Source organism: Plectropomus leopardus, chromosome 7 (genome assembly GCF_026936395.1).
Source record: "Plectropomus leopardus strain MGB_pleo_1.0 chromosome 7, ASM2693639v1, whole genome shotgun sequence".
In the NCBI taxonomy this organism is placed as follows: Eukaryota; Metazoa; Chordata; class Actinopteri; order Perciformes; family Serranidae; genus Plectropomus; species Plectropomus leopardus.
In genome coordinates, this window is record NC_142182.1 from 3,388,433 (window position 1) to 3,415,203 (window position 26,771).

Sequence of the window (26,771 nt, forward strand, 5' to 3'; positions counted from 1 at the left end):
CTTGCAGTTTGAGTGCTCCTTAAAATTATAGCCTTGTGGTTTGGCAGATGCAATAATCAGCAGTAAAGAATGCATGAACTAGTGCGTCAAAGTTACTACAGTACTTTAATTGCAGCATGTGAAAAACATTGACCATATACAATATGTGGGTATTATGGTGGCATAATGATGCTGGTTATGTCTGAAGAGTCTGAAAACCTACTGGAATAGCAAATGTTATTGGCACACACACACACACACACACACACACACACACACACATGCACATGCACATGCACACACTCTATTTGTTTTGACATTTCTTCTTTTTAAATCAAATAAAATTGAGCTATAGTCAATCACCTTTGTGCCATACATTTACAGGGGCAAAAAAACATTTATGCACATAATTATCAAACATTCCAAATCATTTTGATCAACAATTGTCTTTACAATCAATAATGGATACCGTTTATTAGGCCTATGTTCCCGTCAGTGATTTACAGGACTTATTAATGTGTGCACAATTAAGATTTCGAATTTAAGAGCCAGCACATGGTCATTACAGGAATCATACATTATTTACAGAATTAGATGATCATAAACAATCACCAATGCACTGACATGTCTAAATCAAGAATAATAATGTCAGCACATTAGTGCATTAATTAGATTTAGTGTATTCTGGTCTTAAGGGGGCATTTCATTGGCAGTAGAAGGTGAGGACGTTTTCTTGATTTCCTCTGACCAACAGGACTGGAGGTCTCAGATCACGTGATAAGAAATCCAGCCATGCCATGTACAGAGTATTGGGACACACCCCTCTTCTCCCCACTGGCATGGTGCTGTCAGACACATGGAGTGACAATTTGACTTCTAATAATAACTTCAAAGCACAAATGATCACCTTTTAAAGGCAAAGGGATGTGCTGTGGCTTTAAAAACGACTCCCTCTACCTTTAAATAAAGTAGCACTCCCATGACCTAAAAAGTAGCATTACTGTACTTACATAACAATCAGAGCAGCTTCTCTTGAATAATCCTGCAGGACCTCATTTAGACGAATCTGACGGAGAGACTGCATCACACAAAAAGAGTTTATAAGAGTTTATAACCTAGAAATGTCATGGAATTTGCAAATAACAATTTCGAGGCCTGGAAAAGTTTTGGAAAACTAAATATACCCTGAAAGTTGTGGAAAAGCCATGGAATTTTTTTTTTTCACAAACCTGTATAATAACACATGTTGTGTTTAAGAACCAACTGAAATTTAAAAATCTAATGATAATTTCACAGTTTCTGGCTATAATTAATTTTTGGTGAATTTTAGAGAAAACAAAACAAAAAAAAGTTGAAAGAAAAGAAAATCCCTAATTTTATAGTAAAAAAAAAAAATCACCCCAAATAAAGAAAAAATGCCATTTTTTGTTGTTTTTTAAGAAAACATATTTTCTTAAAAACAAAAAAACAAAACAGTGGTAAAATACATTTAAAAATTTAAAGTTGCATGTCCCTCCTCTCAAGCCAAAAATAAAAAGCATATGTCCCTCCTGAATGATTTGTCAGGCCTCCCCCTATTTGATAAATAATGCCCCTAATCTACGGAGTGATTCTCATTTCAGTGAGTGTATATGTATCTGTAAAAGTGTTTATAAACCTCAGTCAGTGTCTGTGTTTCTGCGTGTGTGTCAGACCTTGGCCTTGTTCCTCTCTAGATCCTGCTCAGTGATCATCCACGACTCCTCCTGCTGCCTCGCTGGCCCAGAATCAGAGTGCTGTTTGAGATTTGTGTCCAGCCTGAAGTGACCCACCATGTCCTCAAACTGATGGACACTGGAGCATACAAAGGCAATGTAGAAAGTATGCAATAAAGAAAATCAAGTAGGGGTTAATTTATTTATCTTTTTACAATGTTTGTTTTTTTTATTTAATCTGGCAATCCTGATGTTGAGGTTTTCACTCCAGTTACATTTTTGTTGTGATGCACATTTTGGTTCTGGATCTTTGAAGTCATATCTCTCTATATTAAAATATTTATGAGACAGACACGTTTGAGCACTTGTCAATGCATGTCCATGAAAGGTGCTTATTTTTTGCGACTGACAGGCTCAGATTGATATTCAAATTGTCTGACAACATTATGGAAATGATCCCTACAGAGATGTTGTTTGTCTTTTGCTTAATAAAGACAAGTTTTGGTAGCCTTACTTTGCAGGCTGGGGGCTCTGGTTGATGTCTGGAAGCACTTCAACGTCATGGAAACCAAGACGAAACTTCTTGATCAGTGCCAGCACCCTGGAGAGAGAATGTAAATCTGTAATGTGCAATACAGTCTTCACATTTTTTCCACATAATCTCATACTTGTTAACCACAGCAATACTCCTTTATTATTATTATTATTATTATTATTATTATTATTACCATTTTGAACAGGCAAAAGTTTCATAACATGTCACTCAAATCAGCCGTTTCAGGTAATAATATGCCAGTGTTGTTTTTTTCTGTCACCCCCAAGTGACCACTGAAACCCTTTTTTGGCAAATGACCCAAAGAAAGCCGACTAAATTATGAGCAACCTGCAATAAAATGAAGTAATTCAAGTGCTTACTCCTCTCTCTGCTCTTCTTTCTTGTCCGTTTCTCCCCCAACAAACACTCGGACCTTACATTTGGCCCAGCGCTTCCTCCGAGTCAGCAGGTAGGGCAGCAACAGGGTCAGACCTGGTAAACCACATACAAATACGCAAAAATGAATATAGAAACTTGTAATAATAGTCTTAACAAAAGAAAATAAGGTGATAGATGGAGAGATAATCAGACCTCCGTCATCGGACAGCCAGTATACATCGATGGTCTTCTTTCCTTGTTTTTTCTGGAACATTGTAGAAGGCTGAGGCTCTGCTTCAATGGAGACGGAAGCTGCAAACAAGTGTGCATATTTTAATTACACCAATGTATACATTTTATGATATTCAAAGGGAAACTCTGGTATTTCCCAACCTGCACTCTATTTCTCATGCTTTTGTTTCACTCATGGAAACAACTGATTTTGAAATTAGTCAGTACTGAGCAGAAGCATTGTGGCAAAACAGGCTGCAATGTAACCACTCAGGGACTAAGACCACAAAGATTCGACCTTATTTAACCAGAAACAGCCCTGAATTCGCCATCCCCCAACACACCAGACTCCCTTTAAATACATAGCAATTTTGCCATCATAAAACACATTTTATTCAAAGTTGACAGAAATGAAAAAAACCCTCAACATCTTGGTTTGTCTTCCATTGTTCCAACAATAACCAGCTCTGGTTGGGCTTAAATAAACTCTAAATTCACCCAGTTAGATGTGAAAATATGCTGACTCTACACGCTAAATTTGCTGTTTATTTAAATGGAGTCTTGTGGAAGTGGCATTGGGGATTTTGGGGCTGTTTCTGGTTAAAGAAAAATGATCTTACTCTTTAATAAAAAAAGTTCGAAGTTTGTACGGATCCTTTCCATAATGATGTCAAATGCTCAGAAGAAAAATCTAAGTCTGTCAGTGCAAGCACTTTCAGTGGACTTAAATTTACAGCGCAAACATACCCAGAGTGGTGTCATTGGCGCTTGTTTTGCTGGTGCTAAATGAAGCGCTCTCACTAAATTCTGGACTTATTTAAAAAACTATTGTTCCCATTACTCACTTAAACACAAAACCATTGGAAAATAAGGTCCAGGATGGAAAAAACTGAACTTACCCTTGAATTTTTAAAATTTAATTTAAGGACCCTTGTTCACAATTTTTCTAGATTGAGGGAAAAATCAATAAACATGATAAAATAAATAAAATAAAATAAAATGAAGACAAAAATAATAGCTTGCATTTTCTAACTCCTTTAAGGAGACCAAACAAAGCGACGAACATTAAGGCAGACAAAAGCACATAAAAACTCCCCATAACAATTGAATGAATCAAAATGATATGATCAAGTATGTACATACATGTAGTTCTTGTTTGAATGCAGGAAGGAGCAGAGATGGTGTTTATAACCTCTTGTCCTCCATCAAAGCCTGGATTGACTGAAATCAAAACAAAAGAATCTGCTGTGTTATGATGTTGGCTGTGAACAGCTTTTCCCACCATGCCCCTTGCTAACACTAGCGTAGCTGCAGCAGCAGCAGTCAGAGTTCAGTGATGGTGCAGTAGGAATTAACTCTCAGTGTGCTCCACCCTAATAGGAAATAAGACTCTCACCATGTGATTGAGATGGATGAGACACATCTAGTCCCTCCTTCATTCTCAGCATGCACACACCGTACTGAAGGTCAAAGGCATCACTGAAACGCACGACAGCTTTATTGCAAAAACATCACTGTCAGTGCGCATAACAATGGTACAAAAGTACACACACACACACACACACACACACACATAGAATGAGGTTTTCTATACTCACTGCAATATTGTTATGTAGTTGTGTGCAGCCTGAGGTGTGTCACAATAGCAGTCATTCTTGAAACCCATCAGCAGAACATTTGGCTTAATACGACCCAAACCTGCCCCCTGATGGACAGTCAACAACAAGAGAAGAAGACGAGATCAATCTGACCTGTCCAACACGTTCTCATCTCAAGTTGTCACATGTTGCCGCTTTGCAGTGGACTTCTGCGGATACATATTATGCTCTAGGTATCCTTCTGTGTCTGCTGTTGATGTTTCGGGATGCAGCCACTGTGACGTCAACAAAAGCACATGGTGGGATTACGTTGCATGTGGTTATGTTTCAGCAACAAAATCACATGGCAACCCACGCCAGGACATTAAGAAACACTGGCACGCGTGGTTAAGCTTAGGCAACAAGGGCACAGATGGTTAGATTTGGGAAAAAAACATCACATTTAGAAAGGAAGCGAACACTGGACTCCAGCATGAAAGTCCAGGGTTTGTTGGATCCATCCACCCTCCTGCTGCCCTATAGGGACCTTTATGCTCTTTATATTCCGTTGTTATCGGCTGCGTTCTCAACTGACTCCAGCTGTCTGTGCATTATGCTGCTGAGACAGGTGACGTCCGGTGGCAAATCATACAGCTGTGAAAGGTGGCTTTAGGCGTTGGTATCTTACTCAGAAATCACTGCAAAAGCTGTGGTGTTTGATGAGTTCTATATGGGAATGATCTGGTGATTCTGACCTGTAGCAGCATGTTGACTCCTGATCGTAGCTCTGTGGCGACTACACCTCTGTAGAAAGCCTTAACTTTCCGTCGGTTCAACCAGGTAACATGACTGTCGCTGCTCGCCTTTTCCACCACTGATGAGGAGGCCATGCCTGGATCAGCCTGACAGACACAGAGTCATAAAATAATGATTTTAATCCTCAACTGAAAACACTGTGAGAGACATGATTATTAAACAAATATGTTTATGTTTTCACTGAATCAGACATAAAATCTTCACTAGGTAGAGTGTGTGCATGTTGGGTTAGACTCACAGTGACCACATAGCCACACATCATGAGACTGAGATGCTTCGTGAAACAGGAGGCGAGATCTACCAGAGCCGGGCGACTGCTGGGGGGGCCTGTTAGCACCAAACACTGGGGTCTGGAAGGGGAGCACATCAGAGAGACTGAAGTCTGGTTGAGAGCTTCTGCAGACACATGTCCACCTTTGTTGACCTTCAAGAAATTACACTGTTTCTTTGACATATTTATTGTTTTTACATGTTTTGGACATGATCTTGACTTTTGAGCAGCTTGAGTAAATTTAATCACAGTTGCACCACAGACACTTTTAAAGTTACTTAGCTAACTTTAAGTACTTCTTATGGTAATACTTTTTCATAATTTACTCCACTGTCAAAGCATACTGCTACTGTCTGTCGATTCACTGCTTATACTGCATTCATGTGAACTTTAAAGGAAAAGTTTTTCATATGGAAAAAAATTCTTATTTGCTTTCTTGCAGAGAGATTAGACAAGTTAGATAAGAGAGCTCGAGGCCTGGATGCAAGGTCAAAGAGCTTGCCTGGCACTGTCCAAAAATAAACTCCTTGAACCACCTTTTTTTTTGTACGGATCAAACAATTAAATAAGTAAGGACTTTATTTAAATAGCCCCTTTTTTCACAACGATGTCGCAGAGAGCTTCAGAATTTATGAGATACAGATATAACATGTTAACTTATGAGCTTTGGACAGAGCCAGGCCGCCTTTCCCCCTATTCTTCAGGCTAAGCTAAGCAAACCATGTAAAAATAATGGATGTTGCCACCGTTACGTCACCTATTGGTGAGAACATTTATCTTCTACCGAAGAAGAAAAACTATAGGTATATTAACCCTTCACTGACCTGTAGTTCTTGACATGGTCCTCCACATGGTTGAGGCCTACACACTGGTTCAGAGCCATGTTGTAGGAGCTCGCCTGCATCGATGAGCCCCAGTTTACAGCTAAGAGAAGCAGTGTTAGAACAGAGCAAATGATGGTGGCTGTTGTGTGTGTGCAGTGTGACTGCGTGTGTGTGTGAGTCTACCAGGCTTCTTGTAGAGTGTGTATCCCAAAAGGAGGAAGACGATGCCAAAGGCAATGAGTGCTGCCCACCAGTTCAGCAGGAACATTATAACCGCACAACACAGAGAGCCCAGTAACGACAGCCACTTACTGTAGAACCTGAAGGATGGACGCCAACCTGGAGACACACACATGCAAATACCATGCACCAGCGATACTCATCTTTCAGCTCACAGGCCAAATCTGGCCCCTGATAAGGTGCTGGGTGGCCCCCCAACCATTTTAGAAATTCACAATAAAATTAAAGGTACTCACAATGGGAATTATTTTTGTGCTTGTAGTATACATAAATTGCCAGAGTGCATAAAACAGCATCAAAATAAAGCTTGTTTATCAAAAAGGTGCCAGTGGAGGATCCCCATACCCCCATCAGAGATGAAATGCTAGAAATATCCTAAAATCCTACAAATTTGCTGTTATTTTAGAATACTTTACATTGCACACAACAAAATTACATGACTTTTCCAAAACTTTAAGAGATTTTTTTCTAATACTGTGACTTTCCCAGGCCTGGAAAATGTGACTGTGTAATTCTATTACTTTTCCTGGTTTTCTCTGACCGTGGGTAGCCGAGACATCATTCGTTATGCTGGTTTCAGATAATAAGAAATGTCCTAAAGTCTTGGATATCACTATAATCCTATAAAACATCCTAAAATCTTTGAGACAGAGTAACCAAAATCATCATTAAATCTGTGACTTTGTCTTTTGTAATACTGATTTATTCATGCATCCATTCATGCATTTATAATCTGTCCATTAAAGAAAGATGTGTTGTTTGTGAGTTTAGTACCTGGTGAGTTGGTGATTGAGGCATGGAAGCAGCTGAAGTTGATCAGGCAGTATGAGCAGAGGAAGAAGTTGGAGATGATGGGAGCGATGGTGTTTAGCTCGGCTGGAGGAGAGAGAAGACAGAGGTTAACAGATACGTAGTTCATTATATTCTTAAAGTTATCATCTTTAATATCATGTGGTCTCTTTTTCTACTTTGTAAGATTCCAGTCATCAACTGGGAGGGCTGAGGAGATCTAAAACTCACCTACCAACCCATATTCCTATTAAGAAATTTCAGGATACATAATTGCTAAAATCCCTGCTGTAAGGGTTAGAGTTTCTCACCAATGAGGATGAAGCAGACAGCGATGATGTATGTTAGCAGGTAGCCTCTGAGCGGTTCATCATTCTTGCCGTAGCCTTTGCCAAAAATGCCAATGAGAGGGTAGAGTTTGTCCTTACACAGACACTACCAAAAAAAAAGGTCATATTTCTTTGTCATAGCAGAGAAAACAAGACAGACAAGCTTGTGTGTGTGTGTGTGCATTTGTGTGTGTGTGTGTCTGTGTGTGTGTGTGTGTGTGTGTACCTGGAAGACTTTGGGAGCGGACACCAGGCAGGCCAAAGCAGAGGACAGTGTCGCCCCAAATATCCCAGCAGTGATGAGAGGGGCGAAGGCTGACACCAGGCTCATTGACTACACACAGAAATATATAATGTATGTGAGTCTCTTGTCTCTCTCCAGAAGTGATAATGTCTGTTTACAGGATGATCTACTGAGTCGCCAATAAAAAAATGAAAAAAGAAAAATCACCCCAAAAATTTTTAAAGAAACACCAAAAAGTTCTCAAGGAAAAAGTTGGCAAGATTTTTTAAAGAAAGAAAACTATAAAAAATATTTATATATTTTGAACACCACAATTCATAATTAAAGTTTGAACAAGTTTTTCAGGGTAAATAAGGTGCCAACATGCACTAAAGAAATTACCAGAATAGAGTTTGCTCATCAGAAAGGAGGATTTCCACAGATCCCCCTACAATGTCTTCATATTGGGCTTTACACTGAGAAACAGCGAACAGAATAAATGCACATTTCTTTCATTTTTGTGTCTTGTGATTGAGCTTGTGCTGACCTGATAGTAGTTACTGATGCCATAGGTACATGTGCTACTGTTGATGCACCCTGTGAAGTCCCATCCATACTGGCAGGCTAAACCAACACAGTCCTCAGGAGAGGAGGACAGTAACAGTGTGTCGTTTAACAGTCCAGATGCATCCCGCACCACACACGATCCTAGGGGCAAACACACACACACACACACACACACACACACACACACACACACATGGACACAAGCATGCATGAAAAAATACACACACACACACAAGAATTATTCAACCTCAAATCCCGAAAATAACAATGAAATTATAAATATTAAGCAAATTGTAACTAACTACTACTATGTAACTATTATTGAGCCCTTTATGGGGCCTGGAGGGGAGAAAAAAATTGATGGAAGAATTAAATTTTGGATGGTCAGCTTAAATTTTCAGCTTTTGAGAACTCTTGTAATACCTTGTAATACAAATATTTTTTAAAAATATATGAATGTTCAAAATTCTGCTGCAGTGTAAATGGAGATTACTGGAGATTATGACCACAGATATCCAGCAGGAGGCTCTCTCTCCTCGGTAATATGGCAGTGTGGCTGTGTGGGATTGAAATGCATTTGCTGATATGATCACTGACTGAGTGTTATTTAAAAATTAAAGTAAGGCTCATAATTTCCTTCGTGTATTTGTGATTTATAACCACAAATATCCAGCAGTTCTTTTTCAAGTTTTGACAGTCTATGTATGAATGCTTGGTCCTAAGCACTCCTTAAATGCAGCTTGATTACACAGTAATTTGAGAAAAAAAAATTGTTTGACTTACCAAAGACCCTGAAATCAAAAATGGTCTTGACATTTGCATAATTTTATGTGGCAAACAAGTATTGAATTTATTTATCTATTTATTTTTTGCTGTAAACTGTTTGAAAAAGGAAAAAATGTTAAAAATCATTAAATCTAACATTAAAAGAACAATGTTTGCATGTAGAGAATGCTATTTACCAACATTTAAAACTTTCTGTAAAATAATCAAGACAGCCACAAGTGGCTTAATTGTTTTTAAAATAATGAATCATGGTCGTCACTAGGCTTGGGTGGTATCATGGTATTATGATTTACTGGAGTATCTAGAAATCCCAGGTATATTTTTCAGTGTTGTCATAAATACAGGTGCTCCTAAACTCATTGTATGTAGTGCACAGCACGCACCACCAGAGCTCAGTCTCTGTCTCTACTGGTGGAACAGGCAGCTGAGCTGAGAGTCACAGCGACACCTAGTGGTGGAGGGAGAAGTTACAGGACTGTGAACAGACGGCAGCCAACAGGCAGAGAGAAACCGTGGGGAATAATGGCATGGGTTTTTTTTACATCTAATTTGGTGAATTAAGGATTTATTTAGACCAAACTGGAGTTAGTGATTATTGGAATGATGAACTTACTAACTAGATTACCATCAAGAGTAACCATGCGAGTTTTATTTTGTTTCTGCTGAGTTTGAATGAGGTGTGTTTTTCAAAAGATAAGAATTTTTTTTGGCTTTTTTGCCTTTATTTGGATATGACAATTTAAACGTGAAAAGCGGAGAAAGAGGGGACAACATGCAGCAAAGGGTAACAGGCTGGAGTCAAACCTGTGGCAGTTGCAGCAAATACATAGTCTCTCTGCACACGGGGCACTCACTCTACCAGGTGGGCCACTGGGCGCCCCAAATGAAGTGTATTTTATAATGCGTTAACACGGAAATTAAGTCTCATCTTACGTAACCAAGAGAAAGTCAAATTCAAAAGGTTTACATTTGTATTCCTGTTAAATAAGTGTATTGTGTATTTATTAGTCTAAAAATCTGAAGGTAAGTAACACACTCACCGGACTTAAGCGCTGCACACTTATACATTCATACACCTAAAACAAACATAAATCACCTCAACAGGGTGAAATATAGGAAGCACTATGTAGGTAAAAGTACCTATGGTTGCAGTGATGATGAGGTAGGATATTGTGGTCCAGAATATTGCGGACAGCGTTCCTCTGGGGATGGCCACTGTTGGATCCTGGGAAGGACAAGCATGAGGTTATTTAATTTCTAATTTAGTTTCAGATTTCACCTGCATGTTAATTTGAGGAAATGATGATTTTTTTTCACATGCATGAACAGCATGATATGTGAGGAAGCAGGTTTATTTTCCACTGACATCAATGCATGTTGTTCTCAAAAACTGGATTTTGCAAGAAAAAAAGGCAGAGAGGGGAAACAAACCTTGAGATCTCCAGAGATGTTAGCTCCTGCCAGGATGCCCGTGGCAGAGGGGAAGAAAATGGAGAACATGCCAAAGAAGCTGCCCTCTGGTCCTCGCCAGTTGGGAACAAAATTGGCAGCAAAGATATCAGCTGTTCAAGGTGAAAGAGTCGGTTTACAGCGGAATTCTGACAGGGAGAGACTTGGTTATCCTTGATTTGGATAAAAACTACCACACACATTTTAAATGGCTCTATATTGACACAGAAAATGTTGCATACTCTGAACAAGGGCTGCACAGGTACCTTTGTAGCTAAAGAAACCCTTGGCTTGTTTCTGTGCTGTAGCAGGGATGATTGTTCCAACAATGTAACTGGCAAATGACACCATGATGACCAGGAAAAACAAAATCTGGGCCTGTGGAGGGCAGAATATACAGTAAACATGTTGCTGCAGACATTCATTTACATGTAAAAACGAGCTAAAGTATCTCATTAAACTAAAAAAAGAACCTGAGTTTCTTAAATTAAACACAGTAAACATTCTGATGTGTGTAATTCTTCCAGTTTCAATGCTAACTCAAAGGTCCAGTATGTAGGATTTAGTGTCATCTGCCTATGAGGTTGCAGATTTATTGCATCATTATAGAAATGATCTTCTCATTCAGCTCTCATCAAGAAAAACTATTTCCCAAATAAATTAATTATGTAACCTCTGCAGTGATAAAACATCAGATAAATCTTTTAATTTACATGATTAAAATCCCAACTGCTTGTTATTAATACTTTGAAACCTGGACTGTCATTAGTTTTCGTGTGCTGACTTCAGACACCTTTCACAAGCGTTTAAACCTTTCAAACCTCGGCAAATTCGTTTGATTTCTTTCAAAAAAGGCAATCAGCAACTTGGCATAAAATATCCTGCAAAGTGCAGGAAATCATTGAAAGTCAACAGACAAATTACCTAAAAATTAGATTGAAAAATAGTGTGAGAGAATTATTAGAAAGTTATCACAAAATGAGGGAAAAATGTCCAGAAAAATGTATTCATAATTATTAATCAAAATGAAGTTGGTCCTTTTTTCATCTCATTCCCTGTCTGTTTGTTTTTTTTCTTTTTTTTTTGTAGTAATTTTTAAATTTTTGGTAACTTTTTACAAATATCTTGCTAATATTTTCTTTTCTTGTTAAATTGCTCATTGCCTTCTTTACATGTTTTCGAAAGAAATCAAGGGTTTAAAGTTCAAAGGGTTGACCATGATGGCAGATCACCATGATCTCATATATTTGGTTTTGCTAACCTTTGACTCCCAAGCCATGCCAGCCATTGAGATACCAAGTAGACACGTGACAGTGATGATGCCAATGATTCGGATGTCATTGGTTCGGTCCACCATGACAGCTCCATGTTCCTGAGGAAGAAATTTCAGAGAAATATAAGGTTTGTATTTAGTGTGCAGTATCATAGAAAAGGCAGCTCCATGTCCATATTAACACTCATTAGTGTTGTACTTACAAACATGAGGTCTGTAACAGTCTCAGCAAAACCCACAGTGTGCATGGCCACAGCTACAGCATTGGCAAAAGCAAAGATTAGACCGATGGACCCACCCAGCTCTGGACCGAGGCTACGACTGATCAGGAAGTAGGTCCCACCTGAAGAGAGTGGGAAGAGGAACAGCAGGACACATATATGGATGGAAATGTGGTCATGCAACACATTCTCAACCAAAGCAATAAAATACTGCAGCTTTGCAGTGGACTTCTGCGTCTACATATTATACTAAAGGTATCCTTCTGCGTCTGCTATTGACGTTTTAGATTGCTGCTACCGGAATGTCAACACAACCACATGGTGGGATTATGCTGCAGGTGGCTATGTTCAGGCAATAAAAGCACATGGAAACCAATACCGGGACATCAACAAACACACATGCTGGCACGGATGGTTAGTTTAAGGTAAAAGAGGCGCATGGTAAGGTGTAGAAAAAACGCATCACATTGAGATGGGAAGTGAACACCGGACTCCTACAGGAAAGTCAAGAGTTTGTTGTGCCAACATGTGCATTTGTTGACATTCCAGTATTGTTGCCATGTGCTTGTGTTGCCTATACCACATGTACTTATGTTGACATCATGGTAGCAGCATCCCAGAATGCCAACAGCAGATACAGAAGGATACCTGTGAGTGTGATATGTAGACACAGAAGTCCACTTCAAAGGGGCAATATGTGACGACTTAGCATAAGAACGTGTTATCTCAGCTGATGCCATTCAGCGGTGTGGACGCAATTATGGCTTTTGCCGTTGGGATCTCATGCTGAAATCACTGAAAAAGTGGCAGTATATGACAACTTTGTAATAAAAATGGGCTGGATCATCATAATATGAAACAAAGTCAGATACAGTTCATATGTTTTTCTGATATTAGTCTTTCATTTGATCACAGTCCCTATGTATTCATTGAGAAGGTATGTATGGTAGGTTGTATGTATCACTGAGTAAACAGACCTCCTTTGACCTTGCCGTTGGTAGCGATGGCTGAGGTGGAGAGACCGGTGATCCCAGTGATACAAGAGGAGAGCAGGATAATCACCCAGGTCAGACCTGATGGAGAGACAACAGAGAAAGAGACAGTAATTGCAGTGGGCCAAACTGAAGTTTTAGTATCTAAGAAATATTAGACATTTGGTGCATTAAATCAACAAGCATGAGGAGGTTTTGCTGGACGCACCTATTCCAGCTTGAGCAGTGATCCAAGGCAACCTCAGGTACAAGATCACCCCCCAGATGTTTAACATGCAACGGATCTACAAAAAGACAGTTACTTACTGATGTGGTTAAACCAAAACACAAAACACAATGTTTATTAGATTAGTTGTTTTTTCTCTGTAAATTTAAAGATTACTTTTATGCAGTTACAGCTCACAGATACCCCAGAGTCCCCACAGTGGTCTGACCCGGCTCACCATGACTCCCTGTACCCAGCCGAAACGAGTAGGTTCAGGTGGAGGATCCTTCTGCTCATCTTCATCGCCCTCAGAGCTGTCTCCTCCTTCCATATTTCCACCTGTTGTCTCCTCATACAAGGGAGGACTAGCGTCGACCTATGTCGAATAAAATCAAGTAAATTTCATTAATGTCGGCCAAAATCATCAAATTTACAATATATCTTTACAACCTTATTCAGATTCAGGTAATTTTTAACTGTTTTGTATGGGACTGCAACTATGATTGTCTCCATTATGCTGATTAATTTCTAGATTGGATGGATTGATTGTTAGACCTCCATGCCAGTGACAGCTGTGGCCAGAGGCATTATGTTTTCAGATTGTCCATCCAACTGTACGTCCCATTTTTGTGAATGTGATATCTCAAGAATGCCTTAAAGGAATTTCTTCAAATTTGGCTCAAACTTTCACTTGGACTCGAGGATTTTCTTTTTCTGTAACATTTTTTGGCATTTTCTTTTCTCCAATGATTTTTGCCTACTCTTACTTTTCTGTTGAAATGTTTGGTAATTTTTAAAGAAAAGATGTCTTCCAAACCCACAGGTCCGCCAAAATAAATAAAAAAAACCTCCACCAAAATCACACCATTTATCACAGCCAGAAACTGTAAAAAAACCAACAAAATATTGTTATTGATATAGATAACTGATGTAGCCTTGGATCAGGATTTGTTCCAGAGTATTCTTCATTTTGGTCATTTGTGAAGAGCTGTATGAGCTTATAAAGAACGGAGAGTCCTTACCTCAGGGTTTGCGTGCAGCTGGTACAGTGACGGTCTGAAACGCCTCCGTCGCCCCCACACTTCTGTGTTGGCATAGAAATCATAGTGTGGCGGAGAGTCCAGAGTCTCATAACCAGTCAGGGCATGAGATCCGAGGGATGCTACACTGGTCCCATCGCCATAGCACGGACAGTCCCCAGACTCATCAAAGCCTTCAGGTGTTGGCTTCACATTGGGTACCGTCAGAGGAAGTCTGGGTCTGTATGCAGCCAGATGAACACCGTCGCTGCCTACTGGGAACTCCATTCAGATCAGATATGTCTTTTCAGTATTTAAGTGGATTTTAAGACAGCTCAGACAGTCAGCTTTCGTCTAAAAGCAGCTGTCAGGGTGACAGAGCCATTGTGAAGTTTGAGGTGTGTGAAGGAGGCTTTATTATGAGGGCTGGCTTTATATCTGACCTTAACCAAGCAGGAAGAGCCTGAGGCTGTGTGAGGAGGCTGGTTCACTGAACCCTCAAACAAGACTCATTACAAGAACTATTAAGCATAACATGGACAATTCAACATTACAGGAGCAACCACAAAGTCATTCTGGACCCAGGAAATACACTGTTCCACTTAATGAAAGAAGTATTTACAAAATGTCCCCCAATGATTAGACATTTTCCTTTCCCAGAAGCCCAAACAGCACAGGATTACAGGATATTATAGTTTAAATATTGGGTCCTTATTTCTACTTGGCCAGTGAATTTGTTGTGTATATCTTTGTTTGGTTAAATAATTATAATTTTTAGTCACTGATCTCTGAAGGAGGTGACAACACAAGCGCAACAATGTGTGCTTGTTAGAGCGAGAGTTTTAAATGACAGTCTACCCTTCCAACTGACTTTAAATTTAATTTTATCATTAGCCTTTATGTATTTAATTACAATTTAGGAGTTCCACCATGACAGTGTGCTGCAAATGTGTTCCCATCCCAAGTCATTACACATTACTGCTTTGCAGAGGACTACCGTGTCTGTATATTAGGCTGTCTTTCTGTGTCTGCTGTTGACATTTCGGGATGCAGCTACTGTGATGTCAACACAAGTAGATGGTGGGATTATGCTGCATATGGTTATGTTTAGGCAACAAAAGCACATGGCAACCAACATCGGGATGTCAACAAACGCATATGCTGGCACGGATGATTAGATTTAGGCAAAAGAGGCACAAGGTAAGGTGTACAAGAAAAAGCCGCCTGTTTGTATTTCATGCTGTCACGGCAGGTACTGTCTGGCAGTCTGGTGGCTTTTAATATCACCGCCAGCAGTTCTGTATGGCTTCATTCTCAGCTGTTGCTGTCTAGTAGTGTATCATGTGGACACTAAAGGTGTAAAGAACCGGATGGCACTAGAGGCCCCTGTCACTTGAAAATAAATATATGTCAACATAAAGAGATGACTGAGAAATCATCACGGTTATTTTTTGAAACTTGACACAGGAGACATTTTTTCCCCTCAGGCCAAGTATTACCACTTGTGACAAGCAAAATGAACTTAAGGTGTGCCCCTTAAAATGGTTCGATGTTCGCAAACTTCGATCAACAACCACCAGTACCAGTAACAGCTGAACAATTACCTTACAGTGTCCTTGATTGCAATGAAATACACAATTTCCCCTGAAAGGTATGGGCTTGTTACTTGGAACTGAGGTATTGTTAAATGATTACACAGGTGACCTCTGCAGCTGTGCGAGCCCTTGAGCTTAACGCTGAAGAACTGAATTTCAAACAAGTTGAAAACTTGTTGCTTTGACTGAACACAAACTGAGGCCACAGACATTGCTGTCTTTCGTCAACAGTCGCTCACATAATGTCTTTTAGTTGTTGTTTTTAACCACAGTCTTTCTCTGTGGTTGTTTTGTCGTATTATGTTTTATGCAAATGTGTGATCGCTGACTGTTTCCTTTCATGTTCGGCAAAAAATGTAATGAGGGCTTAGACTTTGCTTAAAGCAATACAAGCTGCTTAATTATCTGAGACCTGAGTTTACACAGTCATTTACAATAATGTTTAACTAACACACACACACACACACATTGTGCATTTCTTCAGAGCACTAAATATAAAGCCAGCACTTCCAGGTAAGGGTAGGGACAAACCCACGCAGCGACATACACACACACACACACGCACACAAGTTTCAGAATATGAGCGTAACAGTGTGTACAAGGAGAGGCCAAGGTCACTTTTCATCTCTTTAGTTACTGCTGTCCGTGAGTTTGTGTAGTCAGCGTGATGAAAAGAATCATGTTTCCTGCACAGATGTACTAGTACAAATACATATTAACAGATATTAACAGCCTATTAAACAACACAGATAAGGTTAGTGCAGACAAAAAAAACTTTAAAGAGCTTTGGTTTTTCAGGTAGCCCCTCTTGAGGTTGACCAAAACACAACCATGTTTTTTCAATACTCCAATATGTCCGCTTCACAAAATTGATGGTCATAACACAAATATTATTTACAGCAAAGTATTAAAAGGTGTCAATATATTGACTCAGCCAATGGGTACAGAATAAAACCGCACAGGAAATGGTGGCGGTGGTCATTTCTCCTGTATTTACTACAAAACTAGAGCCTAGAGGCTCTAAAATACAAATCTGTTAGACAGTAAAATATATTGGCACAGTTCTGGCCATCACAATGAACCGCTTACTAAAACCATAAAGGCAGGGCTATTAAGTGTGGAGTGAAATGCTTTTTTCATATTTATATGCAACAGACTATGCAAATGTAGCATTTAATTGTCTCTTTTATACTTTTGGATATAAAAAATAAAAAATTCTGCTTAATTAAAACCTAAGGAACTCAAGGATTCAGTAATTCAGTATTAAATTGTCAGATAATTATAAGAAAACCCTTAAAAAAACATTTTTTTCAAACTAATTTTTAAACCAACTTGCTCAGTTTTCAAAGGGCTAAACAGCTTGTGAAGGGTGCCTGAACGCAGCACAAGAAAACTGATGTCAATTCAGATTTGAAAGGGTTAAAAACAGCTGTTTTTTGGCTCTGTGACTGAGCAGGTGTGGAATAATGTTGCACCAGAGTGACTTCATGTTTCATGTCAATATCCATCAAATGCAAAAACAAAGCAGACAGACTGTTGTTTGTTTATGTGCACTTAGTGCACAGAAGTGACATTGCATGCGGTAACCTCAACAAGCAAGTAATGGCATCCATCCGGCATGCAGTTGGATCCTTTGAAGTGATCACACCTCGCTCATGAGACTGCGTCTAACAGCAGGAGCTCCTTTGATCACTGATTCTTTTGAACATGCACCCTCACTGTTTGCGAGACGCTGCCACGTTACGCTGCACCTGTATGCTGTGGTATGACTGTAATCCCACATGAATCACAAGCAAGTTTTGACAGATGTGACAGTTTATCTAAGTCATCCCAAATAGATGCATTCCTTTCTGATACATGATTGCTGATAAAGATCAAAATACTGTATGTAGAGGATTTTAATCAAAACATGATTAAAGCTTGAGATGTGATTTCATGTTTGGGAAAGATCTGTGTCTGGGCTATGGAAAGTAAATGTAGCCCTAGGTATAGTTCAGTACTTTGGGGAATTCTCTCAGTGATATTTTTTTTTGCTGAGTTACATGGCAAAAATCAATACCAACCTTGCACTTGTAATATGAAACTTGAGCAAGCAGACTGTTAGCTTAGCATAAACACTGCAATTAGGGGAAGCAACTAGTCTTGTTATGTCTATAATTAAAAGAATACATCTACCAGATTTTTCAACCTTTGGACAGAGACAGTCTAGCCAGTTTCCCTTGTTCCCCAGTCTCAAGTCTATCCTAAACTAAACTCATCACCTTTCAGCTCCTCTGGGTCAGGATGTCATGGCAGCACACAGCAGTGCTGAGGCTGAGAGCTTCTGATTTATGAACAACTCAAGTTATTAGACTACTACCTCCCTGTCGTTTATTTATTATCACTGTTGCTTTTTAACTGCACTCCTATTTATTATGATTGCTGTCTTTTAAATGTGCACTATTTTACTACTTGGCTATACTACTTGGTTTTTTTTCTTAACTCATTTCTTTGATGTTTTACAACAGACAGAGAGTTGCTGTTGATAATTTTGTTGTATGTTTACACATAATGACAATAAAGTTTGACTCTGATTCTGCCCTGAACATGTGAGCAACTTGCTTTGCTCTGGGGGGCACTACTGCAAAATGACAGGAGGCCAGGGACCAGTTGCAGCAGCTCCATACATGTTTTCTAAGAATTTTAGGATTTTTTTTTTTTTAGATTTTAGGACATTTGTATGATTTTAAGACATTTGTATATGATTTCAGGAAATTTCTACAGTTTTAAGACATTAGGAGCTTAGCCAGGACCTCTGTCAGGGGTACTGGGCACTTTTGATCAACAAGCTGTATTTTGATGCACTCTGCTGCCTTTTGTAAACTAAAAGTACAAAGCACAATTCCCAATGTGAATCATTAGATTTTTTATTGCAAATTTGAAAATGGTTGGGGGGGGCACCCCATTTGGCCCAGGGGCTGTAAATTCAGTACAACAGCAGTAGTTTATCCTATATGCATTGCTGCAGTTCAGACTGTGCAGCCTGCAAGAGAGAAACAAAACAAAAGCACCATGAGATATGTAAACAGTTGAAAACAAGAGATATAAGTGGATGTATTTAATGTTCCTACATTAAAATGTGCAGTAAGCATTTCTGGAGAAATATAATTGATTGCTAGATCTCATTCCCAATAGGAAATACTTTGGTATGGTGGTTGGTGGCTTTTGACAACTATCTTTCTACAGAATTGCACAATGAACCTTTGCAGTAGGTCTCAAGAGTATAATAACCCACCTGTTATCCCTTTCCCTGTGGTTGGTCCGCTTTACGCTAAGGGCATCAGGGGCTTCCATGAATGCAGACATCAGTTGATCCCTTTACCCCATAAATATCAGATGATCTTCAGGAACATGGTTTTCACCATCAGTAACTCAAATCTTGGGCAAGGGGTTTGTCTTGTCAACAGGCTTGTATGCTCCAATGTACTCTTCACTGACACACATGCTTAGACAGGAATATTGGTTCCAAGGAAGTGGAGGTGGGTACAATGGACATTCAGTCTTTGCCTCCGGGCTGAGAAGACTTAAGTAGCTTTTCCATCATCGCTAGTCATATGGTAATGTTCAAGACAGGAAAGGCCAGAATAAACTTTGTAATCTGACAGATGATTTTGTGGCTATAGGTTTTCCGATCAGATCAGTAGAAGTTATTGACAGGTCCAGTTGGTTCTGCTGACAAAGTATGCAGGGATTGCTTGTGGCCTTGGATTGACAGAGCTGATATTCACTGTCAAAGAATGTATGCTGAAGCTTGGAGCGCAGCCTACATTTTGGAGTCCCGTAAAAAAAGGATGAAAGTTGGACAATGGGGGTAATATCAAAGAACCAGAGGATATGGATGGGAAGCTACAGATGCAGATGATACAGGGTTAATATTTGACATTTGCAAAAGAGCATGAGCAATTTGAGCCCAAGAGGCATGTTTTTCTTGACCTTAATAATTAGTGCCATAAAAATTTTGTCTGTCGCTGAGGTCATATGTACTATAGTGATTTATCCTATTAGCAGAGAAGGGATAGTTTTTGGCAGTGCTCTGGTCACTTGTAAGCACCTGTGGTTATGCTTGGCCAATATAATAATATTGTCTGTTGTTGGGACTAAAAGCTTCTGATGCAGTGTGAGAGGTTGGTTCTGATGACAGTTGTTGGCCAAAGTTTGTTGGCACAGAGCCACTGTTTGCTCCTGAATGAGGCGCACAGTTAGCCTGTCCAGGAAAAGGATCAGAAGTCTCTATTTGTTTTGTTTCCATTTGTTTCTGAGGAATAGATGCATATTGGCTCTCACCACCGCCCATGCTGGGAGCTTGGCTGTAAACTGGCATGTAAGACTCAGCTTTGTTGCTTAGGTAACTTTCAAAAGGGAAGTTTGGTTGCGTAGCGGGGTGACCTTGACCCGTTGGAACCAGAGAATGAAACCTCTGAAACTGTGGATTGGGATTGCTAATGGGGGTTTCTGCCATGTCCTGCCCAGTCCATGTACCAGAATATTCATCAAAGTGGGTTGGTGATGCTGCATAATTGTTGTGTTGTCCATCATCTTCACTCATATCATCCACATCAATTAAAAGTTTTGTGTATTGGGTTTTGGTGGTGTTAACTTCCCCGTTGTAACTGAATGATGGAGGTAGATATTGAGATGGAGCAGCAGTTTGAGATGACTGTTGTACTGGATTGACTGGATGTACAGTCTCTACTTTTTGCACATGACTCAAGGATGGTTGAAACTGTCCGTAGTTTTGCTGTTCAGAAGAAGAGGTAAGTTGAGTACCAGCTGGATGCCAGATTTGATGTTGGCCATAGCTGTTGCCAATGGGTTTGATCTGACCAGAACTGAAATGTCCACTTGGACCTCTTTCTTGTTGTGATTGAGACAAAGAAAGACGGACATTTGTTGGGTCAGATGAAACGGTTTGTCCACTTTGACCTTTCCCATAGTTAGTACTTGTAGGATTTATTTGCCCACTGTAGTATCCTCTGTAAACATTGTCAGACTGTTGAGGAGAATGTTGCGGAGCTGGCTGGGACGGAGCTTGAGGCTGTGAGATTGGCCGGGACGGAGCTTGAGGCTGTGAGATTGGCCGGGACGGAGCTTGAGGCTGTGGGATTGGCCGGGACGGAGCTTGAGGCTGTGGGATTGGCCGGGACGGAGCTTGATGCTGTGGGATTGGCCGGGACGGAGCTTGATGCTGTGGGATTGGCCAGGATGGAATTTGAGGCTGTTGGATTGGCCATGACTGAGCTTGATAGTGTACAATTGGCTGTGACGGAGCTTGAGGCTGTGAGATTGGCTTGGATGGAGCTTGAGGCTGTGGGATTGGCTGGGACGGAGCTTGATGCTGTGGGATTGGCCGGGACGGAGCTTGAGGTTGTGAGACTGGCTGTGACAGAGCTTGAGGCTGTGGGACTGGCCAGGATGGAGTTTGAGGCTGTTGGATTGGCCATGACTGAGCTTGATAGTGTACAATTGGCTGTGACGGAGCTTGAGGCTGTGAGATTGGCTGGGACGGAGCTTGAGGCTGTGGGATTGGCTGGGACGGAGCTTGAGGCTGTGGGATTGGCCGGGACGGAATCTGAGGCTGTGGGACAGGCTGGGACGGGGTTCGAATTGATTCGTAAGTGTCATGTATTGGTTGTTGCTGCACAGCACTCGCAGAATTCAATAAAATCCAATCCGATCCACTCTGTGTTGAACTTAATTGTGTTTTTTCTGGTTTCATGTTACTGTTCTGAACATTACTTCCTGGTATTGTTGTTGAATTTTTAAGATCACCATCATTGCTGCTGTAAGGTTTTGGAAATGGAGGAAAAGGAATAGATAAGCTCAGTTGAAAGTTTGGTTTGGAAACTTCATGGTCATTTTTTCCTTCATCTGTGAAACCCTTATCCAAACTATCTGAATCAGAGGGGCTTTTGAAACTACTATCGACGTGCATACCACTTGGCTTGTATGTAGACTCGTGACCAGCACCACCACTCCCACTGCTATTCAAATCAAAACTTTTAGTGGATGAACTGTTGTCTTTGTTTTGACTTGGGAAGTTAGCAAAGGGAAGTTTTAGATTGAATTCAAAGCTTCTGGGGTTTGCCAGTGGATGGTTTCTCTGCAGTGGAGACTGGAGTATGGACATTTCCTGTGTCCCTTTTGTGGCAACATTAGACCATAACTGATACGGACTTCTTGTTTGGTGGTACAGACTCGGCAGATTTTGTATCTGGGCATGGTTGTGGACCCTTAAAGAACCTCCCGGATGCTTTTGCCAGGCTTTGATCTGAACCGGGACATGGATATTGGGCTGTGGCTCTCTGTGGGTCTGCCGAAGAGCCCGGATGTAGTGGAGAGGGCGACGACTCCCATAGACATAAACCTCTTTCTGTTTCTCCTTTACACCCTGCCATGCTTCAGGATAAACAGAACTTCTTGCTATGAGAGAAGATAGTTAACATAGTAGGAATATCAAATAAAAGTAAATTAAAAACCCAACAGTAATGGTTTCATGTACAGAATATTAAATGCAGTAGGTCTCTGGGGAGGGTCCCAGAAATTATGCTAATTTATTGGTGCCGTGAAATTTATTTGCATATTGGAAGGATGAGTGAGGGGAGCAGCATAGTTAAAATATGAGTGGAGTAGGTCATTTATAGCTTAAAGGGATCGAACAGGATTTTAGAATATACATAAGAATGAGATACGTATGTATAGTCAGTGTAGCTATTACATACAGTAGCTGACGGTCAGTGCACTCTCAGTTTGCAGAAAACAGACAGGGTACACACGCCTTACAGGAGTGATATCAAAACATATTTGAGCCACTTTAAAAAAGCCTATTTAAAAATTCAATATCAGTCTAAGTGGATGCTGTATGTAGAATATTTTCACCGCTTTACCTCGCTGTCACACACCCTTTCCTTTGGCATTACATTGCATCCACCACCACTCAGCTGTGTGCGTCAGAAAGTGCTATTAGTGGCTGTTACGTGATCTGACTGAAACAAAACTTCACATTGAAAACACTCTCAATACAGCATCCACTTAGACTGATAGGATGGCCTTTTTTTAAAGTGGCTAAAACACATTTTGATATTAACCCCTCTATACAGCATGGTAATGCTGAACTGTTTCTGCAAACCGCCAACAAACTGCCAACTACTTTATGTAATACACTTACACATACATACATACATACATACATAAGTATCTCATACAGCCCCACTTCAAAAATCCTGAATTATCACTTTTAAAGTTACAGTTGGTAACTTATGAAAATAACTTGTATTGGCTGAGACAATCATGACATCCACACATTATTACATGATACACATAAGTCTGTTTAAAATATTTGGTACCTCCTCCTACAGCTGATGAATAACAACCAATCAGAGCCAAGAAGTCTGTATGTAAAAGATATTTAGATGCAAGTCCATGGCAAAACAGCGGTATTTAACAAGTTCGGGATGAGAAGGTGTTAGTATGAGAGATGATGATTGCATTATGGCCACAGTAAAAATAAGGAGCATCTGTTAAACTGCCTGCTCTTTCGACATTAGTTGCCTTTAACTCATAGCGTTATATAATTCATTACCATAAACCTCAATGTAAATCCTGTTTGGCATTGTTTTTTTTAGTTATGAACGTGTTTTTGTTTATATTCTTGAATATCAAGTACAGGAAGCTCAACTGTAAAGTGGGTTTACGTGATCAAAATGGTGCATTTATTGTCTCAAAAACATAACAGAAAAAGAACTCCCTTCACGTGTGTGCTGGCTACTATAGCTGTAAATAAAGGTTTGCGATGACATGAAATTGCAGTCAGAAATATCATAAATGTAAAAAGCCCAGCTTTTAGGGGGGTGATCAACAGGATGGAAGCTGATCTATGGGAGAACATTTGAAAGCAATGACTGAATTTTGGGTTTCTTTTCTAACCATTAATACAAGAAGGCACCGATGGGTCATAAAGATTTACAAGAATAAAGACAATGTAGTGTTTGATACTCAACATCCCAAACTTAATATGTGGAACTTATGTGGTGTTATTGATCCATTTTCAGATGCACTGGAAGTCCAAGTCAGAGTGGATTGGCAAAAAAGCTTTAAATATGTTTTGTTCATAGACACATGGACATGTTGCTACTCTATTTTTACACGATTTGTCCTTTAATATGTTTTTTTTAAAATTATCTTTGTATCATGTTTATTCTCAGTGTACATCACAAAATTATACTGATTTAAAACAAAAAATATTACTGATTGTTGCTGTATATTTTTTAGTAATTTGAAATTGATTTTTCTTTGCAATTCATTCCTTTAACCTAAATAATATGCAAATCTAATGAAAAAGTAAACTTAAATTGAACCCCAAAACTATAGAAAATAGTTAAATGAGTGGATTTACTTTAAATAATGAATATGAAGTGATTCAGTTGTGTTACCATTTTTATTAAATTTAGAGAATACATCATTATATACAAATTTACACACTTTGATTAAAAAAGACAAGTTGATCAAAAAAAGAACATTGGCAATGCAGTAACAGAATCTTGACTTACACTTAAGCAGTGCTGTTTGACAGTTTGACTAATTCACAGCAGTGATTAAAATGATGACAGCTGCGTTAGAGACTCCTTGGCTCTGATTGGTTGTTTTTGTTCAGACATAAAATCACTACAAGGAGGGAGAGGGATACAAAAAAACACTTCAACTTAATAAATGTGAATCAAACTCACCTCTTGGAAATGCTGAGGAGTAGTCCAGCACACTCAACAAGAAAACCAGTAACATTCTGTGAAACAATAGCAAATAAAAATACTTAATATGAAACATTAAATGGGTGGAGAGATGAGACTTGATAAAAACAAATTACGTTTAAATGAGTTACCTTTTAACAAAGGATCCAGCAGCCATGACTGCTTCAGCTGCACTCACACTCTGTCCCAATAAACCACCTGACAACTGAGTCTCAGCTGCTCTGTCAGCTCTGGATCCAGAGGAGCTGGTCTACATCAGAGGCAGACGCTCTCTGAATTCAGGTGAACACACCTGTTGCTCCTGAAAGAAAAACAAGTGTGCTGCTGAACGCCAAAGTTTGTTTTCAGTTTGTCCTCTCAACTCCTCAGGTGTGACCAATCTTCTATTGTAACGAGGAGCTGAGTTGAGGACACACACACACACACACACACACAGGTGTGATCACTTGATGTGATTGCCCTAGCACAGTGTTTATCTGTTCTCTGAGAGGATGTGATCAATGTGAATCAATGTTACTGTGACTGCAGGATCTGTGTGTCCTGATAAAATACTGCATCATAGCAGGACTTATTTCTCCTCAGCTACCCCATTTTAAATCACTCATGCATTGTCATGGTTCCTGCCTCTCATCCCCCTCCTCTCACACTGCCAGTACTTTTCCACTCACCCTCCCTCTGCTCCGCTCTACCTGCAAGCCACGCCCACCTCTTCAGCCTGCTCACCTGCCTCACAGCTGCAGCTCATCATCAATCAGCCCTGCATGTAAGCCTCTCCAGCACTCTCACTCACTGCCAGATTGTTTTACTGCGTCATGCGAGACTTTCCAGCGTTCTTCTACCAGATCGTCCGAAGCCGACTCTGCCTGTCCCCGACCTGCTCTCCTCGCCTGCATCCCAGTGTACCTACCTGCCTTCTGTCCCCGACCACGTGCTCTGTTTCGGCGTCCCGGAAATCTGACTGCTCGTCTGGTAACGATTTCTCTGCTTGGCTTCGACAGTCCTCCTGCCTGCTCCTCGTCGGTACTGCTGCCTTCGCGGGCTGCTTATCTGGTGAGGGAACTCCTGCCTGCCCCCGACCATCCTTCAGCTCCATCCACGACCACACCTCCACACGTGTTGTCGGCTCGACGGGCTACGGGGCTTCCTGCTCGCCAGCCACAGTTGCTGTAAGCTTCGTCTCTTCTCCTCGTGTGAACCCCAGAGACTGTGATAGGGCTCTCAGCCTGAAGAACGAACTTTACACGCAACTAACTACTTGTGTTTTGAACATTATCTGCGTTGGTATAAATAAAAGTTATTACCAACTGTTGCCGAGTGTCAGTGTACTGCATTTGGGTCCTAACCCCACCCGTTTCATGCATGTTGTTTAAACTGTAGTGGTTAGTCAAAATTTGGTGAAAAATGACACATTAGGTGGGTTTCCATCACAGATTTGTACAGAACTGAAGCAATATTTTTGAAATGTCAATAAAACAGTTGTGACATGACAGTTTCCATCAAGTGATGTTATGTGACTTTTCCTCTCACAATAACATCTCAAGAAGCATGGCAATGGATGTTCAAAACATTAGGTTTAACTCTATTGCAGCCAAAGGTGACATAGGTGTGTTATGGAGCGGCCACATATGAGGGATTTCTTGGAACTGATAGTCCACGAATTCACAGAGGAATTGTGGATTCAAAACTTCCAGATGATGTGCTCAACTTTTGAAGAGTTACGTGATGCAATATCACCACTTGTTGCTGCATTGTGCCCATCGTGTTTCCATTGTAGTTTTGCAAAATACAGCTTTTGAAGTCACTGAATAACCACCTCATGCAGGCAAAAAAACTTTTTGCGATAAATGGTTTTTCATTTTTAAAATGCTGTATTTCCATTAGGCATATTTTATATTCACAATTTTTAATTTGCTAAATTTGAGTCTTAGTAGAAACCCGCCTACTTTAGAGCTGCACTTTATGCACATTTTTATCTCCAGTAACTAACTTTTTATT

The 26,771-nt window shown here is 40.1% G+C and overlaps 2 protein-coding genes and 1 long non-coding RNA gene across 3 annotated transcripts; 1 reads left to right on the forward strand and 2 right to left on the reverse strand.

Moving 5' to 3' along the window:
* Positions 1-86: 86 nt before the first annotated feature.
* Positions 87-14,790, reverse strand: slc12a3 (solute carrier family 12 member 3). Its single transcript, XM_042495686.2, has 26 exons — positions 14,402-14,790; positions 13,618-13,755; positions 13,383-13,458; positions 13,160-13,255; positions 12,165-12,304; positions 11,950-12,060; positions 10,955-11,066; positions 10,671-10,801; positions 10,380-10,464; positions 8,434-8,594; positions 7,890-7,997; positions 7,646-7,769; positions 7,320-7,421; positions 6,489-6,644; positions 6,306-6,405; positions 5,449-5,560; positions 5,150-5,296; positions 4,416-4,522; positions 4,214-4,296; positions 3,961-4,038; positions 2,800-2,898; positions 2,589-2,700; positions 2,188-2,274; positions 1,674-1,812; positions 990-1,057; positions 87-824 (listed from the first exon to the last, which is right to left on the reverse strand). The coding sequence occupies exons 1-26, from the start codon at positions 14,684-14,686 to the stop codon at positions 683-685; spliced, it is 3,099 nt and encodes a 1,032-aa protein (XP_042351620.2). The 5' UTR covers positions 14,687-14,790; the 3' UTR covers positions 87-682.
* A 4,093-nt stretch (positions 14,791-18,883) lies between these two features.
* LOC121950677 (uncharacterized) lies at positions 18,884-25,095 on the reverse strand. Its single transcript, XM_042496754.2, has 4 exons — positions 24,908-25,095; positions 24,756-24,811; positions 19,268-22,452; positions 18,884-19,015 (listed from the first exon to the last, which is right to left on the reverse strand). Exons 1-3 carry the CDS (start codon positions 24,931-24,933, stop codon positions 20,090-20,092), a joined length of 2,445 nt encoding a protein of 814 aa, XP_042352688.2. The 5' UTR covers positions 24,934-25,095; the 3' UTR covers positions 18,884-19,015; positions 19,268-20,089.
* A 191-nt stretch (positions 25,096-25,286) lies between these two features.
* Positions 25,287-26,258, forward strand: LOC148189085 (uncharacterized). Its single transcript, XR_015776940.1, has 2 exons — positions 25,287-25,539; positions 25,619-26,258. It is a non-coding gene; the product is annotated as an uncharacterized LOC148189085 (long non-coding RNA).
* Positions 26,259-26,771: the final 513 nt, after the last annotated feature.

What these genes read in the sequence shown, in the direction of transcription:
- LOC121950677 (XM_042496754.2), bottom strand. Translation starts at nt 24,933, where the DNA reads ATGGCTGCTGGATCCTTTGTTAAAAG. An exon ending in GCTGGATCCTTTGTTAAAAG is followed by an intron (nt 24,812 to 24,907) that starts GTAACTCATTTA and finishes ATTGTTTCACAG; the next exon opens with AATGTTACTGGTTTTCTTGT. An exon ending in CTCCTCAGCATTTCCAAGAG is followed by an intron (nt 22,453 to 24,755) that starts GTGAGTTTGATT and finishes CTTCTCTCATAG; the next exon opens with CAAGAAGTTCTGTTTATCCT.
- slc12a3 (XM_042495686.2), bottom strand. Translation starts at nt 14,686, where the DNA reads ATGGAGTTCCCAGTAGGCAGCGACGGTGTTCATCTGGCTGCATACAGA. An exon ending in GCATGGCTTGGGAGTCAAAG is followed by an intron (nt 11,067 to 11,949) that starts GTTAGCAAAACC and finishes TGCCCTCCACAG; the next exon opens with GCCCAGATTTTGTTTTTCCT. An exon ending in TGTGTGGCTATGTGGTCACT is followed by an intron (nt 5,297 to 5,448) that starts GTGAGTCTAACC and finishes TGTGTCTGTCAG; the next exon opens with GCTGATCCAGGCATGGCCTC.